At 43.7% G+C, this 19,695-nt stretch overlaps 1 protein-coding gene across 12 annotated transcripts in view; it reads left to right on the top strand.

Moving 5' to 3' along the window:
• Nucleotides 1-18,091, top strand: part of LOC307198131 (uncharacterized protein) — a 28,156-nt gene extending 10,065 nt beyond the window's left edge. For 2 of the 12 annotated variants that reach the window (XM_079944818.1, XM_079944820.1), the window contains exons 2-8: nucleotides 2,937-3,073; nucleotides 3,653-3,869; nucleotides 7,074-7,116; nucleotides 7,546-7,615; nucleotides 14,008-14,134; nucleotides 14,421-14,516; nucleotides 16,979-18,091. In XM_079944818.1, coding sequence (XP_079800944.1) covers nucleotides 3,854-3,869; nucleotides 7,074-7,116; nucleotides 7,546-7,615; nucleotides 14,008-14,134; nucleotides 14,421-14,516; nucleotides 16,979-18,075 — 1,449 coding nt within the window. In that variant the 5' untranslated portion in view covers nucleotides 2,937-3,073; nucleotides 3,653-3,853 and the 3' untranslated portion in view covers nucleotides 18,076-18,091. Of the gene's footprint in view, nucleotides 1-2,557; nucleotides 3,074-3,652; nucleotides 3,978-5,788; nucleotides 6,011-7,073; nucleotides 7,117-7,545; nucleotides 7,616-13,595; nucleotides 14,135-14,420; nucleotides 14,517-16,978 lie in introns of those variants that run through there. The other 10 variants (XM_079944814.1, XM_079944822.1, XM_079944819.1 and 7 more) reach the window with 10 other exon arrangements.
• The last annotated feature ends 1,604 nt before the right edge of the window (nucleotides 18,092-19,695 follow it).

Here is a 19,695-nt window from a genome sequence, read left to right as displayed (position 1 = left end):
AGTCTATTTCATTAGTTTAAAATACAAAACAACTCTTTTATTAGTTGTAATAAATCCTTTCCAAGAATTGAATTTAGTTTTTTCTTTTTAATTTTTCATTTTGGGCACAATTTCAGAATTACAGAAAACTCATAATAGTAGAATGGTGCAAAGAATTCCTAAATACCTTTCATCTACATTCCCCAAATGCTAACATTTTACCACATTTGTATAGGGGGTTCCAGGAACTGGATGGATTTCAGGGCCAGTTAAGGAAAAAGATGTAAACATGAAGTGGCAGGAACACATGCAAAGATTATTTACGCGTGCATGAGGGAGAAAGGGGCCTCTTGCAGCATGAGCCCACCCAGAGGCTGGGGCCCAGGGGCCACTTCCCAGAAGAGAGGAGGATGAGGGAACCCCGGGGGGTATCTCTGGGTCAAAGCCACTTGGGGTCTTTATAGCCACATGGTTTATAGCTATCAGAAACTGGGTGTGGTTTCACAGGGTGGGTAAAGCATGCAGCTTCTAAATGACTAAAAATGTGCTGATAGTTGGACTGTGTTTAAAACATTCACATGTGTTGACATTTGAGTTTGGGGCTGCTGGTCTTTTGAGCTATTGGTCTCAGTCTGCCGTGAAGAAATAAACCACCCAGGGGCCATCTTTGGCTCATTGCTAATACAGTTAGCTTTATCCTGCTTTTCCTCCCCCCGCTATACATATATGTGTGTGTGTGTGTGTGTGTGTGTGTGTGTGTGTAAATACTTCAATGTGCATTTCCCAAAAACAATGGCATTCTGTCACACAACCACAGTATAATGATCAAAATCAGGAGATTAACATCGATGCAATACCATTGTCTAACCCACAGATCTTAGTCACATTTTACTAGCTGTCTCAATAATAATTTTTCTAGCTAAAGAAAATCCAGGATCATGCATTGCATTCCCCCCCACATCTCTTTAGTTTCCTTTACTCTGGAACAGTTTCCCAATCTTTCATTGTCTTTAATAACACTGACGTTATTGAAGAATACAGGCCGGTTATTATAGAACATTCCTCAGTTTAGGTTTGTCTGGTGTTACATCATGATTAGATTCAGGTAATATATTTGTGGCAGAATTTTTTTTTAAATCTGCTTAATTATTTCTTTTAAAATTTCTTCTCATACTTGTCTTTTTTTTTACGTCTTTTGAGTTTATTCTTTTTTTCTGTGCTAGCCTCCTGCATTGAATGTCATTAATTTCCAGTTTTAATTTAATGCCTATCTTAGGGCTATAATTTTCCTTTATGTGTTTGTAAATATCTACCAATTTTGGTATGTACTAGTTTTGTAGTCGTTGTAAATATTTTTGCATTCTTTTTATTTTCTGATTTTATTACTTTTTGGTTTAGAGAGTGGCATCTATGCAGTATTGATTTTTAAAAGATGGGTTTAGGTTTATTTTTTAGCTTGTCAATTTTATAACTGTATCACATGCACTTTAAAAAATGTATATTTCTCTAACTATTGAGTTCATTCTTCTGTCTGATCCAATAGGTCAAGCTTTTAAATTGTTATTCACATCTTATATATTCTTACTGGGTTTTTTTTTGTATCTTAGATCTTCATTTCTAAAAGTATATACTAAACTCTTTTTGCTGTGATTGACGATTTGTCAGTATCCCCTTGTTGCGTCGCGTCAGTGTTCAGGTGCATTTGAGCTGCATACGCATCGTGTACATTTGCTGGGGACACGGACCTAAGATCGAGTTGATTTCTGGTCATTGCTTTGTCTCCTTCCAGTGGGTCGTTCTTTCTTGTTTTTTGTCTGTCTCCGAATTTTTAAAATGAATGCGACGCATTGTGTGTGGGAGACTTCTGCTGGGCCGTTTCAGCGTGCGGAGCTGGGAGTGCAGGAGTTTGGTTGCGACAAGACTGGTCAGCACTTGCCAGCTGCGCAAGGCTGGCATTTGTTGTCGCTATGGTTACTGTCAGCCTCGGCTGGCGTGGCTCTGTGCTTGGAGCCGGCTGGTTGCTGGTCCCCGCTTCGTGGCCGGCTTCCCTCCCCGCCCCCCCCCGCCCCCCCCCCCCCCCGGTGCCCCTTGACTCTCCTCCTGCTGGCACTCCCGCCTGCTCCTCGGTGCTGGCTGGCCTGCTGGAGGAGGGGCAGGGTGCTCTTTGTGTCTCAGTCTCAGGAGGGTCCTGGGGTCTTGGGGATGCTGCCCCTCCCCGCGAGGTTGGCGGCTCTAAAAGTCTGAGCCCAGGACCTATGTCTGCCCCTCTCCCATGGGGATAGTGTGTGTTTGTTTCTTTTTCCTGCCACATGCCGTGGGTCTTACCAGTGCTCTGGGAGCAACAGGGTTTTGCTAACCTTCCCCCAGCAACACAGGGCTTTTGTTCCTCAGGAGAGAAATTTCGGGAAGGATGGGGCTTCTCGGGTTTCCAGCAATGGCAGCCACTCCCCTCCTGTAGGCCTTCACTACCCAGGGAGTCTCCACGTGGTCTCCAGCTCCGCCCTGTCCGTGTTCTTCCTCTATATCTGTATAACAAACAAATCACCGCACATTTAGTTGTTTAAAGCAGCTCACAGCTCGGAGGCCAGACGTCCCAGTGGGATGGCCACGCTCTCTGCTCGGGTCTCTAAGGCCAAAATCAAGGCACTGGACGGGGCGGCCTCTTCTCCGGCGCTCCGGGGGAGAGTCCGCTCCAGGAGTTCGGGGTCAGGGGAAGTGAGTTTCTGGCGGTTTAGGTCGGAGGCCCCTGCGTCCCTGCCCACTGTCGGCTGAGGGCCTGTCTCAGCATCTTCTCACACTCACGTCTGTCTTCAAAGCCAGAGACGATGCACCGGCTCCTTCTTGGGCTTTCGTTCTTCCAGACTCCCCCTCTGACCCCCATCCGTTTCCAACTCAGAGGTAAAGTGTCCTGCCGATATTTTGACCCGAGTCTCACTATGTCGTCTATTTATTTGCAGGTTTTCTTAGTGTCTTTGCAAAGGCTTAGAATCGGACTGTAGCCAGGGCGGCTCTGTCCTGTCTGCATAGTCAAGCTTCTTTCTACCCGCTTCTACCTGCAGAGTCTCCGAGGCCGGAGCTGAGCCTCCAGCTGACGGTAAGTCCTCAGCAGGAGAGCAGAGCTGTGTCGATCAGAATAGGTCCCGGTCCTCAAATCCCAGGCGTAAGGAAGGTGACCCGGGGAGCAGCCACCTCCTTGGCAAGGGGGATCCCTCTCTCATCCCGCTCCGTAGCTTAGGGCTGAAGTTGGAGGCTCACAATCTGGGGCAGCCCCCCGAAAAGTGCCCCTACAACAGCCCGGGACCCGCTTTGCAGGCAGAATTGGGGTGATGTCATTGCCTTAGGGGATCATCTAGGACTTGATTTAGGGGAAGGTTTGGTAGGAGGAGAGGGGGTGGTCTCTTGCTTTAGGGCGTGAGAAGCATGAACTAGCAGGGAAGGGACCCCCATGGCTCTGAGGGTGAACCCCCCAACCACCAATTCCTCTCCACTCATTCACGTTTACTCTCATTCTCTGCTGTCCATCCAGCTAGATGTGTAGCTCCTCCCATCCCACTGTCACCTCCGCACCTGACTTCTAGTGACCTCTAACCCCACCCTCCCTTCTAGTTGAGTCAAGGCCCAGACGTTGCTTCCTTAACCTAAGAGTATTTCGTTTTTCCTTCTCCTGTTAAAGACGAAAGAAAATGGGCGTGAGAGAGGTGTTCAGAGCCACCCAGCTTACTAGAGGCCGAGCCAGCACTAGCCCCCAGGGCTCCTGTCCGGAGGAGGCTGGGCGGGGCCCTCATCGCTAAGCCCCGCCCCTCCCCACCCTCCACCCCTTCAGACCTTCTCACGGATTTCCTCTCCTCCAGGGGCAGGACTCTGATAGGAGGTCATGGAGAGAGAACCCAGTAAGATGATATATGTATATTTTTATGCCATACTTAAGTATTAAACAATGAGCACGTTTACTGTTGAAAAAATTAGAAAATGTGGAAAACAAATCCTGCCGTGTGAAGGTAACCATTGCTAACATTTTGCGTGTTTTCTATAGAAGTTTTTTCTTTACATGTTTATGAAAACCCATTCCATGACGATGAAGCAGGAAATGGAGTAGAGGGTCACAGACCACTGTTTTTGAGCCACGCTGTTGGGCCCGCCTTCCTGTATTAGCTTCCTGGGGCCGCCATCACAAGTACCACAGACTGAGTGGCTTACACAACAGAAACTGAGTCTCACACAGTTCAGGAGGCTGGAAGTCTGAGATCAGGGTGTGGGCAGGCTTGGGACCTGCTCCAGGCCTCTCCCCGAGCTTCCGGAGCTCTGCTGGCAATCCGTGGTTTCTGCTGCATCACCCTGACCTCTGTCTCTGTGTCTAAATTTCCCCTTTTCATAAGGACACAGCCATATTGCGTTAAGATCCACCCCAGTGACCTCATTTTCACTTGATCGTCTGCAAGGACCCTCTTACTAAGTAAGGTCATGTTCTGAGGTCCTGGGGGCTAAACCTTCGACAGAGCTTTTGGGGGAACACAATTCAACCCATTGTACTTCCCCTCCAGGATGCTATCTCAGGGAACCCCATAGCTGTTGGGTCACTTCAGGTTATAATAGAATAGGCCCCTCTCAGTTGCCAGCTGTCCGTGAACATCTTACTCTCATGTCCAGTCTCCAGCTTCTCCCTGCCCCATGTGGAGCCAGAGGTCTGGGGCCTCGCCATGGGAAGGGCATGTGATCTGTTCTGTCTCTGCTCCTTGACTCTTCCTTCTCACTGGATTCCCTCCTTTCTCCTCCAGGGTCAGGGTATGAGGAGGGGAGAGTAGAGGAAAAAATAGCTCAGAATTTCCCCTGCTTGGTGTTATTTGTAGCTCTCACCTGCCTAGTGCGGGCTGCCCTCAACTCTGCAGTTGGCCACGTGATGGCCCTTCGTCGGGGTGCCCAGCCTGGGACACCAGCAGTGGCTCTCTGCAGACCTCCATGCTCTTGGCTCAGTGGTCCTGCCCCTCAGGACCGGCTCTCTTCACCCTGCCAGCAGCCTGCTTCAGCAGCACCCCTGCAGTAGGGCTTTAAGCCCACTTAGCTTCCCCACCATCCACTTGGCTCCCCCGGGAACCCTCCCATCCTTGATCCAGCAAACGTGCAGCTGGCTTCCGCTCCTGCGCCCTCCCCTCCCCTGGCTGCCGTGGGGAGCCTCTGACTTCTGAATTCTTCAGCTGGAGAGCTGACTCCTGTTTCTGGGTTCCTGCATGCCCTAAACATTCAAAGGAGCCCCCCTCTGGGGAGCTTCTGCAGCTGGACATACGCCAGCTTGGGGCTGTAGTTCTCCCTTTTTCCAGGCTCCCTCCAGCACCCATGAACAGTTTTCTTGGAGCACACCCCCTCTTGGCTTGCAAGGGGAGCAATCCCCGACTAGGACGGGAGGCAAGCCCACGGTACACTTGCTCAACAGACAGCTCTCCTTCGATAATTCCCTCCCCCAAAGGAAGGAATCTGTTAGGGTGTGTCTGGAAGCTCCTCCTTAGAACTTGGGGTGTTTGGGATTTAGCTGAAATTTCCAGGCACGTGGGAAAAAATCCCATCCATTCTCCTGTTACGCATCTGTGAGTCATATGCTATGTACCCTGTTTCTTTCACTTGCTGGTGTTGTTGGAAGATCATTCCATGTCAAATATTTATAATATTTTAAGTTGATTCATAGCTTGGCATGCTTTAATTGTATCATAATTTATTAACCAATCTCTTATTTTTAAGCACTTAGGTAGCCTCCAATTTTTTTAAAAAAGACACCCTCAGAATTCTTTATGGAGTTTCTGTAATTCTAGAGTTTTAGTGTCTCTGCAGAATTCTTGGATCAAACTCCAGTGTGTCTCTGTCCTGAGTAGGAACTTACCTAGGACCAACCTCGTGTCTATTCAGGAGAGATAGGTGTGGGGTCCAGTTGATGCTTCCAGCCACAGTAAATTTGCTCCTGAACCTTCGTGTTCCGGTTCCCTGGGAAAATGAGGAAAGGAGGAGGGCTCAGGAGAAGTCATCAGATCTTGTCCCATATTTGGTAAGTGGCAGAGCCAGAACGGGACCACTTCCTGGGCAGAGATGAGCACAGTTCAGCCCAGAACAGGTCTTAATAATAAAATTTACTGTCGAGAAACTACAACTACGAGAGGAGAAGCAAACAAAACTTAGCAGGATCCACGGATAGTACTGAGCGCCCCAGGTTAATAGACCTCCAGTTGCCTTAGCTAAGTGCCATTGAATGGACTCCACCTTCTAGAACCCATTTTTATATTTTCCTGTGAATTTCCTCAACAGCAGGGGCAGGAATGGTGATAGAAGCTTTGGGTTAGAAGATTAGTAGGCTACAGATATTTTTAAAATGATAATTTTAAAGGCATGATCATATATGAAATGCCCATTTGTCATAGAAGAGCTTAGAAGATTCATCTAAGTACAAAGAAAAAAATGTAAAATTGGGCATTATCCAACTGTGCAACGCTAACTACTACTTGCATTTTGTCTTCCATCATTTCAGAGACTATTCTGTGTGAGTGTGTGTGTGTGCGTGTGCGTGTGTGTGTGTGAGATCAAATAGTTTTCAACCACCTTTTTCAGTTGCCAGTATACGATCAATAAATTGTCTTCTATGGTTTTATTTTTATTAGCTACATGATGTTTATTTCTCTTTGGTTGTGGTATATTCATTTAACTCGTCCTCTATAGTTGGATATTTAGTTATTTCTGTTTTTTCAGAGTTTTACCAGATTGTAATAAATATCTTGGCCGCTAAATCTTTGCCCGAACTCATGACTGTTTCTTCAGAATAAATTTCTATTAATTAAATTTCTGGGTAGTGGCAGGGGAGGGTAGTAAATTGCACATTGATTACTGCGACTCAGGGATGTGTATTCATTAAGTAGAAAAATAATTCAGGTTCAAGCCTCAAAGTTGGGTCCCCATCACATTCCAAGGTGAGGGCTTTGCTCTGATAAACGGGGTTCTTGGGAGGAGCCCCCATGCCACCCCGTGCCTGGGGTGTTAGAGCAGTTGACTCTGAGGCTGGAGGCAAGCTTGGCCTCTCATGTCCTCTTCTCCCCCCACCCCAATCTCTGCCTCCACAGGTGTCTGCTTTTCCCAGACCAGCAAGGAAGGACCATGTGCCAGGTGAGTGTGGCATTGCTTTCAACTGCGCTTCTTGTTTTACCGTGGATTTCAGGTTGCTTGTAAGAATTAATCCAATCAAACGCAATGCAAACAGAAATCAGGATCCGTGAAAATAGGAAGAGAGCGGACGATCAAGGCCATGGGAAAGGCAGGGTGGGGGCAGTACAGAGGCTGCTGCAGTTTATTAGCTGCTCTCTAAATTTATGCCTGACATGCCCGGCACTTTAAAAAGACAGATTCCATCCCATATATGACTTGTGTTGTCTGGGACAAGCATATCACCTTCTCAGGGGGAATAAAGCTTTTTAGGATATTTAGACATTTATGTGATGGGTCTTCATACGTGAGATATAGCAGGCAGGTTCCTCAATGATAGCAACATTCAAATAAACACAACAGCAGATCTCCTGTGACTTTTTTTTTTTCCAGTATAAAGAATGGATGTTGTGCCAGTGCAGAAATCTGTGATTACAGTTGTTGGAGGAATCCAAACACTCAGGTCTGCATAAACAGCTGTGTTACGGTTCACACTGACCTAGATAAAACACTGAATGATCTAGAGGAACGAGTGAGTGGCATGTTCTTCAAACTGCTGTTCATAATCATTTTTGACACAGATGGAGCTTAAACAGCTCAAAGCTTCCGTCTTCGGCAGGGGCAGGAGGGAAGATTGTGCGAGCTCGCCTGCCTCCTTCTCTCTCCGTGACTTAGACCTCACCCATTGCCCTTGACCTCCCTTGCGTCCTTTCTCACTGGTCGTCATTATCTTTCTTCAGACATCATGATATCATTGTGTTCTGTCAGCCGGTCATCCTCACATGCCTCTGTTCCTAAAGGGCCTCCCTCTTTACCCCGGGCTCTAGGGTTGCATGAACTTGAAGTGCACTGGTCAGAATCCTGGAAGTTACAAGAGCGCGAAACCCAGCTAGAGCTAGTTGAGGACAAAGACAAAAATCTAGGCAGCACCCCAAACTGGGAAGAGCAGGCGTGCAGCTGGGACTGGGAGAGTTCCGCCCAGGGACCCAGATCTCACCAGGTGTCTCTCTTGTTCTCTTGTCCCTGTTTCTGTGACTCTTTTTCTCATGCCGACTTCATCCGTATGGCCGGAAATAGGGTGGCCATCAGCTCTCACATCGACAAGCTCTGCCGCAGAATGGGACGAAGTCTCCTTTCATAGGGCCAGTTTGAAAGATCTTTGGGAAAGACTGGGATTGGTCCTGCTTAGTTCGAGGGCTGAGGGGCTGGGTCTGCAGAGGGGTGCTCCCAGGAGCACCATGTGCTTGGGGTGGGGAGGAAGGAGGATGTTAGTCCCAGAGGAAGATGAGACCTGGTGGATAAACGTTGCAGCTGTCCACTCCAGGAAGGCAAGCATTCACAGGGTGTTGGTTTTGAGCTCAGGGACCTGTCTTTTTTGCTGCAGAATGCTCTATCTACAGGCGCTTTTTTTTTTTAATTGAAGTATAGTTGACTTACAGTGTTGTGTTAGTTTCAGGTGTAGGGACCTGTCTTGATGGGAGTGTCTGTGCTTAATAAAGCTAGGACTATCTGGATATCTGATACCAGGAACATCTGGGACAGGACCAATCTGAGAGGTTGAAAACCAGGTGGTGACACCACAGCCTCCTCAGAGGAGAGAGCTGACCACAACATGAGGCTGTCAGACCTGTATGTGAAGCTGGACGTTTCATTTGGTGTCTTCTGGGGGAAACTTTTGTTTTGTAGGAAACCAAGTCTCACTGGGAGCTTCTCCCTGTTATGGCTATGTGTGATAAAGATAATGACAATAAAACTTATAAAACTATCTGTTGAGCACTTATGTGCCGGTCTCTGTGTTTTTCGTATATTGTTTCATGAATAAACCTGTGAGATAGATATTACCATTAACTCCTTCCCTCATTTTACAGATGAACAAACTGAGGCTAGAGATGATAAAATCCATTAGGCGATGGAGCTGGGATCTGAATGCAGGCAGACAGACAGACATAGAACTGGGCCCTTAATGATTAAACTGTAGTTTTATCTACCAATAGCAAATTCCCAGCAAAGGAATCCAGTAGTATTGATGTGTTCTAGACATGCATTGTTCATCACGGTAGCCAGTAGCCACAGGTAGATACTGAGCATCCAAAGTGTGGTTAATGTGACTGTGGTTCTGAAATTTTCAATTGCATTTCAATTTAAAAACTGAATCAGAGTAAATATTTTTTCAGGAAACACAACTTTGTTTTGATAGGACTACATTTCAGCAAAGTGAAACTGAAAATAGTGTCTGAATTGAGATGTACCTTACGTGGAAAATACACACCAGGTTTTGAAGATGTGATATGATTAAAAAAGAATGAAAACTATATCAGTGATTTTAAAATAATTATGATATGTTGAAATTATATTTTGGATAGATTAGGTTAAAGAGAGATTAAAATCTTTTTTTTTTTTTTTACTGTTTAAAAGTGACTATTAGAAATTTTTATTTATTTTTTTTATTATTATTATTTTTTTTGGTACGCGGGCCTCCCACTGCTGTGGCCTCTCCCGTTGCGGAGCACAGGCTCCGGACGCGCAGGCTCAGTGGCCATGGCTCACGGACCCAGCCGCTCCGTGGCATGTGGGATCCTCCCGGACCGGGGCACGAACCCGTGTCCCCTGCATTGGCAGGCGGACTCTCAACCACTGCGCCGCCAGGGAAGCCCAGAAATTTTTATTTTTTTAAACCACTTTGTGGTATGATTGACATTCAATCTGTACATATTTAATGTACACAATTTGATGAGTTTACAGATAAGTGTACACCCATGAAACCATCAGCACGGTTAAGGCCATAAACTTATCCATCGCCTCCAAAAATTCCCCTCCCCCACCTTTATAACTTTTTTTCTTTTGAGGTAGGAGCATTTAACATACGATCTATCCTCTTAGCAAATTTTTAGGTATACAATACAGTATTGTTAAACACAGGCATGATGCTGCACAGTAGATCTCCAGAAGTTTCTCATCTTCCATATCTGAAACTTTGAATCCTTTGACCAACCTTCCATTTTCCCCCTCCTCCCAGCCCCTGGTAACCACCATGCTACTCTCTAATTCTATGAATTTCACTATTTGGGATTCCTCATAAGAGTGAGATCATTGTGGTATTTGTCTGGCTTATTTCACTTAGCATAGTGTCCTTCAGGTCCATTTATGTTGTCACAAATGGTGGGATTTTCTTTCTCATGGCTGAATAATATTTCATTGTATATATATATATATATACCACATTTTCTTTATCCATTCACCCACTGATGGACACTTGGGCTGTTTCCATCTCTTGGGTTATTGTGAATAATGCTGCAATGAAATGGGAATATAGACATCTCTTTGATACCCTGCACTAAGATAACATCATCTGCAAACAGATACCTTTATTTCCTCATTTCTGATGTGGATGCCTTTTATTTCTTTTTCTTGCCTAATTGCTCTGGCTGGACTTCCAGTACTGTGTTGAATAGGAGAGGCAAGAGTGGGCATCCTTGCCCTGTTCCAGAACTTAGGGGGAAAGCTTTCAGCTTTTCACCATTGAGTATGGTGTTAGCTGTGGGCTTTTCATAAATGGCCTTTATTGTGTTGAGGTAAGTTCCTTCTATACCTAATTTGTTGGGAGTTTTTATCATAAAAGGGTGTTGAATTTTGTCAAATGCTTTTTATGCATCCGTTGAGATGATTATGTGACTTTTATCCTTCATTCTGTTAATGTAGTGAAACACAGTGATTGGTTTTCATATGTTGAACCATCCTTGCATCCCAGGGATAAATCCTACTTGGTCATGGTTTATGATTCTTTGAACGTGCTGTTGAATTTGCTGTGTTAGTCTTTTGTTGAGGATTTCTGCATCTGTGTTTATCAGGGATATTGGCCTGAGTTTTCTTGTGGTATCTTTGGTTTTGATATCAGGATGATGCTGGCCTCATAGAATGAGTTTGGAAGGATTCCCTCTTCTGTTTTTTGGAAGAGTTTAAGAAAGATTGGTACAAATTCTTCTTTGAATTTTTGGTAGAATTCACTCATAAAGTTCCTGGGCTTTTCTTTTTTGACAGTTTGACAGTTTTTTGGTTACTTCTTCATTCTCTTTATTTGTTACTGGTCTGCTCAGGCTTTCTATTTCTTCTTGATTCAGTATTAGTAGGTTGTATTTTTATTAGAAATGTATCCATTTCTCCTAGGTTGTCCAATTTGTTGGTGTATAATTGTTCATCATAGTCCTTATGATCCTTTTTATTTCTGTGGCATGAGTTGTAATGTCTCCTCTTTCGTTTCTGATCTTATATATTCCAGTCTTCTCTTTTTTTCCCCCTAGTCTAGCTAAGGGTTTCTCAATTTTATCTTTTCAAAAAACCCTGCTAATTTGGGCTTAGTTTGTTCTTTTTCTAAAGGTGCAAAGTTAGGTTGTTTATTTGGTATCTTATTTTTAAAAGTAGGTGTTTATTGCTATAAACTTGCCTCTTAGTGCTGCTTTTGCTACGTCTCCTAAGTTTTGGTTTGTTATGTTTTCATTTTCATTTGTCTTGAGATATTTTCTAATTTCCTTTTTGATTTCTTCTTTGACCCAATGGTGTTTAAGAGTGTGGTTATTTAATTTCCATGTATTAAATTTTTTCCCATTTTCATTACTATTATTGATTTCTAGCTTTGTGAATAATTTCAGTCTTCTTAAATTTGTTAAGATTTGCTTTTATGTCCTAACATATGATCCATCCTGGAGAACGTTCTGTGTGCTCTTGAGAAGAATGAGTATTATGCTGCTGTTGGGTAGAATGTTCTGTATATATCTTTTAGGGCTATTTGGTCTATAGTGTTGTTCAGTTCTGCTCTTTCCTTGTTGGTTTTCTGTCTGGATGAGAATGGAGTATTTAAGTCTGCTACTATTATTGTGTTGCTGTCTATTTCTCTCTTCTGGTTTGTCCACGTTGCTTCACATATTTAGGTGCTTTGATGGTCTGTGCATACATAATTGTTACATCTTCCTGTTGAATGGACCCTTTTATAATTATATGACTTTGTCTCTTGTGATAGTTTTTGACTTAAAGTCTATTTTGTCTGATATAAGTATAGCCAGACCTGCTCTCTTTTGATTACCATCTGCATGGAATATCTTTCTCCATCCCTTCACCCAATATGTGCCCTTATATCTAAAGTGAGTCTCCTGTGGACAGAAAATTGTTGGGTCTTGCTTTTTTATCCATTTGGCCACAGTATGTGTTTTAATTTGAGGAGTTTAGTTCACTTATATTTAAAGTAATTATTGATAGGTAAGGACTTACTATTGCCATTTTGCTAATTGTTTTCTGTTTTGTAGTTCTCTTGTTCGTCTCTTCCTCTCTTTGTTGTGGTTTGAGGACAGTTTTGGTAGTGATATACTTTTTTTTCTCTTTATTTCTGTGTACCTACTGTAGATTTTGTTGTGGTTACCATGAGGCTTGCATTGAATATTTAATAGTGTTAACAGTCTGTTTTAACCTGGTAACAACTTAACTTCAATCGCATATAGAAACTCTGCACTTTACTCCCCCCTCCACTTTGTTATGACAGATTTTACTTCCTTTTACATTGTTTCCATTAACAAATCTGAGATAATTATTCTTACACTTTAGCCTTTTAACTTCTAAACCAATATTTAAAATGATTTACACACTAACATTATATATATATATATGTATATATATATATAATACTCAGTATAAATTAAAATTGTAATTTTGGTCCTTAATTCATTCAGAGAGAGAGAAAAGGAGGGTGAAAGGGAAGGGGAGTCAAGCCCTGTTCTGTGTACATGGAATCCTTTCTCTGCTTTCCTCTTGTTGCCACCTTAATTTTGACCATATCACATGTTGATGATTATAATTGTACCCGAACTTTATTTTTATTATTATTATTTTTTTGGCTGCGCCATGTGACTTGCAGGATCTTAGTTCCCCAACCCGTGCTCCCTGCAGTGGAAACACGGAGTCCTAACCACTGGGATGCCAGAGAATTCCCTATAATTGTACCCGAATTTTATTCATTCTCTCCCTCCCAGTGCTTCCCACCTCAGTGATGCAGTGATCTTCCACATCAGTTTGTCTTTGGTAACTCCCCTTCTTAAATACTGTGATGGAGTCCCCATTGCATGTATGAAAAACCCTTTGTTTGTCCTATGATCTGACTTCTCTCTCTCTCTCTCTCTCTCTCTCTCTCTCACACACACACACACACACACACACACACACACACACACATTCCCCTTATACTCTATACTGTCATTCCCTACTGTCATATATTTGCAGTTCCTACCAGATTTTCCTTGCCTTTGCTCAGGCCATGCCTCTTGATAGGAATATCCTTCAAACATCAGAACAATTTATTTTTCATGATTCTGCTGACATGTAACCTCCAATGAGGCTTAACTTGACATCAGGATGTTGAATTTGACTGCTGTCTTCTTTGTGTCTGTTCTGTACTTAAATGTACTTCCGTCATAGCCTTCAGTGTATTGTTACCACACAGCAGTCTCTTACATTCATCTCACTCCACCAGACTACAAATGCCCTAGAACAGAAGCAACGTGGCATTGAGCTTTCAACCTCAAGGACCATGCAGAACACCAGTGACGTACCTGGTCTTCCGTAGATGCTTGCTCACTGAATGGATGGATGGATGAATGGGTGAATAGAGATCCAGAAGTGAGATATTTTCTAATGATCTTTTTTTTTCTCTCCCACGAAATGTCGTACAAAGTTAGGGGCATGCTAAGCTTCCTATATAACTTAACATGGGGAAACCTGACCTCCGAAGGTGGTAAGATCCATCTCCTCTACATCTTTGCCATAATACTCTGTGCTGAGCATTCCAGTTTAATCAGGAGTGTGCTGTTCCAGGGGTCGTTATCATTCAGAGACGTGGCTGTGGGCTTCACCCGTAAGGAGTGGCAGCAGCTGGACCCTACGCAGAGGACCCTGTACCGGGATGTGATGCTGGAGAACTACAGCCACCTGGTCTCCGTGGGTGAGGAAGGCTTCCTGTGTCCCCCCTGCCCGCCGCTTATGTCTGAGCTCCTTTCTTTTCTCTGTTACGTAAGACCCTGTTAAGTACTAAGAATGTCTGGCCTTGGGTTTCAGCCATCAGTAAGTCTTGTTCTCATCTCACCTGGATTATTTGTGAATTTTCCTCCCAAGTGAACTAGCTATTCTTTGGCTGAGATGTAAATGTTCATTAGGCAGTCTGAGCCTTCTGCTTCCTTGGATGGCCCAGGTGGCTCAGCATAAGTTTTGTAACTATTTCTTATGAATAGGGTGTCAAGTCACCAAACCAGCTGTGATCTCCAGGTTGGAGCAGGGGCAAGAACCGTGGATGAAGGAGGAAGAGATCCTCAGATGGAGCTTTCCAGGTGAGAGAGAACCAGCCTGGAGGGGGACAATGGACATAAGATTCCAGGAGGTCACAAAGCAGAACCTCAGATTATTTTTGTTTCACACATCTGTGTTAAAAGCCTTGGATCTTTGCAAGCAGCTATGGACATCTGACTCAAGACCTTGAAATGCCCAAATGATTCCTGCTACCTGCATACATCACACATCACTGCATGATTACTCTCCTTTCCCTGGATTTTAGAGAAAGACATATTCTTTTAAAGTTTATCCGTTCATTCTATTCCACTGCCCCCTTCTAAGACCTTGCTTTCTCAGTCTTTCTCTAGAATCTTCAGGCTTACGCTTGTCCCCATGGTTATAAAACAGGCTTTCTCATGCTTTCAGGGGTTCATAGATTTGTCCTATTTTAAAATAACTGTGTTATTTTGTGTCACTCATTTTTATTTTAGTTGTCTTTTCTTTCAATGCCTTAAACAGTTATTTTCTACCTTTTAGATGACTTTAAATTCATCTTCTTTCAAGACCATGTAACATGTCCCCATTTTGTCTGATACGTTATAACTGAAGCTTTTCCCCCATCTCAGTGTGATCCCACAGGGAGCTGAGCCTTTGTTTTATTCATCTTTATTTCTGCACGACACACATAGTATATATCGACTAACCCCCTCTACTGTCTAGGACAAGGATCCTTTATCAAGCATCTGTTCAGGGCAGTTGTTATTTTTTTTATTTTTTATTTTTTTTAATTATTTTATTTATTTATTTTTGGCTGTGTTGGGTCTTCGTTGGCACGCGCGGCCTTTCTGTAGTTGCGGCGAGCAGGGGCTGCTCTTCATTGAGGTGTGTGGGCTTCTCATTGCGGTGGCCTCTCTTGTTGTGGAGCTCTAAGCGCGTGGGCTTCATTAGTTGCGGCACGTGGGCTCAGTAGTTGTGGCTCACAGGCTTAATTGCTCCACGGCCTGTGGGATCCTCCCGGGCCAGGGCTCGAACCCGCGTCCCCTGCATTGGCAGGTGGATTCTCAACCACTGCGCCACCAGGGAAGCCCAGGGCAGTTGTTATTAATCAGGGGGGTACCCCAGACTCACTGGGGGAGCTTTAAAAATGCCCCCTGGCTGGGTCCCAACCCAGAAAATTCTGCTGGGGAAGATCACGAGGCATTGATTTTGTCTCTTAGGAATTCAGCAGTGGGGCTCAGGGAACATAAATATTTCTAAACACAGGAATTTTCATGGTTCCACTGGGTATTAGTGCCCAAGGTGAAATAGCGGGGTATTTGTGGTTTAAAATGTAAGTAAAGGAAAAGCAAATAAATATCTAAGCATAGGATGAAGAATTCGACAGTTAAGATTCTCCAGGTAGATTCCACAGTGCTGTGGAAACCAACTTGCCCAAGGAATGTCAGTATGGGTTTAGTGGAGGGGCTGATCTGCAGGCATATGGGAAGGGGACACGTAGGGTTGGGTTGTTGGCCAGATTTGGTTTTAAGGGAACCAAATGAAAAAAACGGTCATCTGAGCAATCAGAACACAACAGGGAATCTTCCCAGGGCAAGGATGGCTTGCATTCGGTTCTGCGGTTCTTGTGTCGATGTACTGGACATCGTAAAGACCACGTAGACCCATGTGAGAATAAACCGCTGCAGAATGGACCTCTGACTCTAGGAGAATTCCTGTAACAGTTAAAGAACTTGATGCTTTGAGAAAATTAATTTGATATACAGAATGGAGGGGAAGTTAAGGTGGGAAGGGCACAGGAAGTGCAGGTGAGAGAAAAGGCTATTTGCAACCTAGGAATAAAGTGAGGGGAACTCACACTTCATTCAGCCCAAGTCCTTTGCTCCTATTTCCTAAACACCCTTCTCCCTAGAGTCCCCTGAAAACGCTGGTCTGTCTTTAGTCTTCGTTCATAATTCCTAAATACCCTTATCTCCTGATGGGGCCTCCTTATTATGCCTTCCCCTTACCTAGGGATGCTGGAGCTAGTACCGGCCTGTGATGGCCAATGGTGGCAGAATCCTCTGGCTCTGCATTCTGTGACGTCATCCTCAAATTGGTCACATTGGGGAATGCTTTCACCATGGAGAATGGTAATTGACACAGATCGGGTTTTCTTTTTCTCTTGGTGACCTGGTTCATCAGCACATCAATGCCTTGAGTCCACTATCCTCTAGTTTTTCTCTTGTGTGTGTTTTCACCTTCTTCCCAATTTAATGTGCGGACTTGATAATAGCAGAGCTTACATATATTCACCGTCAGGGTTTTATCTGTTATCAGTTCTCATTTTTTTTTTTTTCTTTTCAGAAGCCAAGGGAGTAGGAAGTGTTTGTAGTAGGATTATGATTATGATTATTTAATCTGGGCAATCAGGTTTGAAACCACGAAGTTAATCCTCCTTCCAAACATTTCTGAAATAGTTTAGTTCTGTGATGTGCTCCTGGAAAGATAACACGTTTGTGTCCTTATTTATTTTTTTCCCTAGAAGTTTTGCAAGTTGATACCCAAGTAGAGAGACAACGGGAACACCAAAACAAACTTTTGAAGCAAGCTGCACTCCTAGACAAGAAAAAATTGACCACAGAAGGGCAAAACGCATGTAACACAGTCGAAAAAAACACCTGTCAGAACACAAACGTCGTTTCTTCAGGACAACAGGTCCCTAAGTGCGAGTCATGTGGAGCAGCCTTGCCGGGTAATGCAGGCGTTACTCCTAACGCGTACCTTGCAAGAAGGAGATTTGAATATGATGCACAGGGGAACTTATTTCTCTATTCTAAGCTGGAAACTCCACATTCTGGGGCACACCCACGTGAATGTAACCAATGTAGAAATGCTTTAAGCCATGACCAAGCCCTTAATGCTGATCAGAGAACCGACAGTAACGAGAAACCCCACAAATGTACCAAATGTGGGAAAGGCTTCTCCCATAAATCAGAAATCATCACCCATCAGAGAGTCCACAGGGATGAGAAGTCCTGTGGATGCAATGACCAGGGGGATGGCCTGAGGGAGGAGAAGGTTTGCCTCAGCAAAAAACGTCCGGGAAAGCACACAGACGAGAAACCCGGCAGAAATGGCAAATGCGGTAAAAGGCTCTCCCCAGAAACAAGCCTCTCCATACCCGAGGCCATTCTGGCTGGAGAGAAGCCTTATAAGTGTTCAGACTGTGAGAAAATCTTCTCCCACAAGTCACGTCTCATCGAACACCACAGATCCCACACGGGAGAGAAACCCTATGGCTGCGAAGAATGTGGGAAATCTTTCTCCCGGAAGTCATGCCTCATTATCCACTACAGAATCCACACAGGAGAGAAGCCCTATGGCTGCAGCCAGTGTGGGAAAGCCTTCTTCCAGAAGTCACACCTCATCCTTCACCAGAGGACCCACACTGGAGAGAAACCCTACGAGTGCAGCGAATGCGGGAAGGCTTTCTCCCAAAACTCCTGCCTCATCATACACAAGAGAACCCATATGGGCAAGAAGCCCTATGAATGCTCTGACTGTGGGAAAACGTTCTCCCAGAAGGCAAACCTCATCAGACACCACAGAATTCACACCAGGGAGAAACTGTACGGATAAAGTGAGAGAGAAGTTTTCATCAGGAATTCCCAACACATCTAGGAATGAAAACCCTGTGGATTTTGTGAACATGGAAAATCCTTCAGCAAGAAGTCCAATGCCACTGTGGGCAGACCTTCCTACCAACTTGGAGAACTAGGAAATGCTTATTCTCTTAAAACTAAGGATAGAAGGGTAATGATGCTCTAGAGAGATCTATTTTTATAGGATAAACTTAAGCTTAACTATGAAGTGTATCTGTGTCTACATTAACTGTGGCTATTGAGCTGTAAGTGAATAATTTAAACCATTAATATAACAGACTGAATAAGCCACAGAACAATGCCAGGGGTATGCGGGGACTATGTTCCTGGAGATGCTACATAAACAGAATTTTATTTTACTTATTTTTGAACTGCATTTGTAGTTGAACATAATTGTGAACTTGTAGACACAGATACCATAATATGTAGGATGACATCTATCAAGAGTTTCCACACTAAATTACACCCTTTTGTCTTTAATATACGTTATAACTGGGATTTACTACTCAACCGGAAGTCCATACACCGTACCACACACCATTTGGTTTTTTGTTTGCTGGCAAGTATTACAGAGCCCCCCTGGATCTGGAAACCAGCAATTTCATGACATCCCCTGATCTCTCTCCATCAACTAGTTTATAAGTCATGTTAAATGAGTAAGGTTGGGACTCCCTTTTCTGGCAGTATAGTGGACCACCTAAAGTGAAAAATGTTCCACTGTAAACCACTTGAAATTATGGACAATAACAGGTGACATTCTTTTAAATGCATAATTCAGCTTGCAAGAAAATCAGTGAGGTTTCCAGGTGCCAGTTCCAGAGGGAACTGAAAAGTGTGTGAGTTGATGCTGTAAGCTTCCCTGTAGGTTTGTTTACCCAGAAGCTTGGGTGTTAAAAGCTATAGGCAGAAGGCTTGGCACTGAAATACCTCATAAATTGAGAAATTTCAAAAGCCTGTACATATAGGGAAAGGATGGACCAGAGAAAAACCTGCTCATTTGCTCAGGAAGCTTGCCTGTCTTTCCCTGGACTCTGGTAGGGAAAGAATTTACCCTGATGATTCACAAGCTGTGACCTGCACCTCTTACGAGTTAGAATTGTGAATTTGCTCTACTCATGCCCCAGTTGAAAAACTGAACAATTAACATAGAAATTTGTCCTGGTCTTTGAAGCAACTTTACAGAAGCAAACACAAACTATTCTTGGAGAAAGACACCCTCAACCTGTGTTTCCCAGGGTTCTGACATACAAACCCAAGATGAGGTCATAATCTAGAATTATAAAATGTGAAGAAAGTCAACAGACATTTTAACAAAATAAAAACCTCAAGTCTTTTAAGGTGATAGAAAAATCTGAAATTCTATAAAAATGACTGTCTTGAAAAATGATGAAAAAAAATCAAAACTGCATGAAAGCAGACACAAAGAAAGATAACTGGCTTATTTGGAAAAAGAACCACATAGCGTGTCTAGAAATGAAAAATATAGTCACTGAAATTTAAAACTCAACGTTAAAATATTCTACATGTCAAACAGATTATACTCAGCTGAAGAAAATGGGAACAGGAAGGCAGAGCCATAAGCCAATTCACAGAATTC

The sequence above is a fragment of the Stenella coeruleoalba genome (genome assembly GCF_951394435.1).
Source record: "Stenella coeruleoalba genome assembly, chromosome: 15".
NCBI classification, from domain to species: domain Eukaryota; kingdom Metazoa; phylum Chordata; class Mammalia; order Artiodactyla; family Delphinidae; genus Stenella; species Stenella coeruleoalba.
This window is presented reverse-complemented; position numbering and strand designations above follow the sequence as displayed.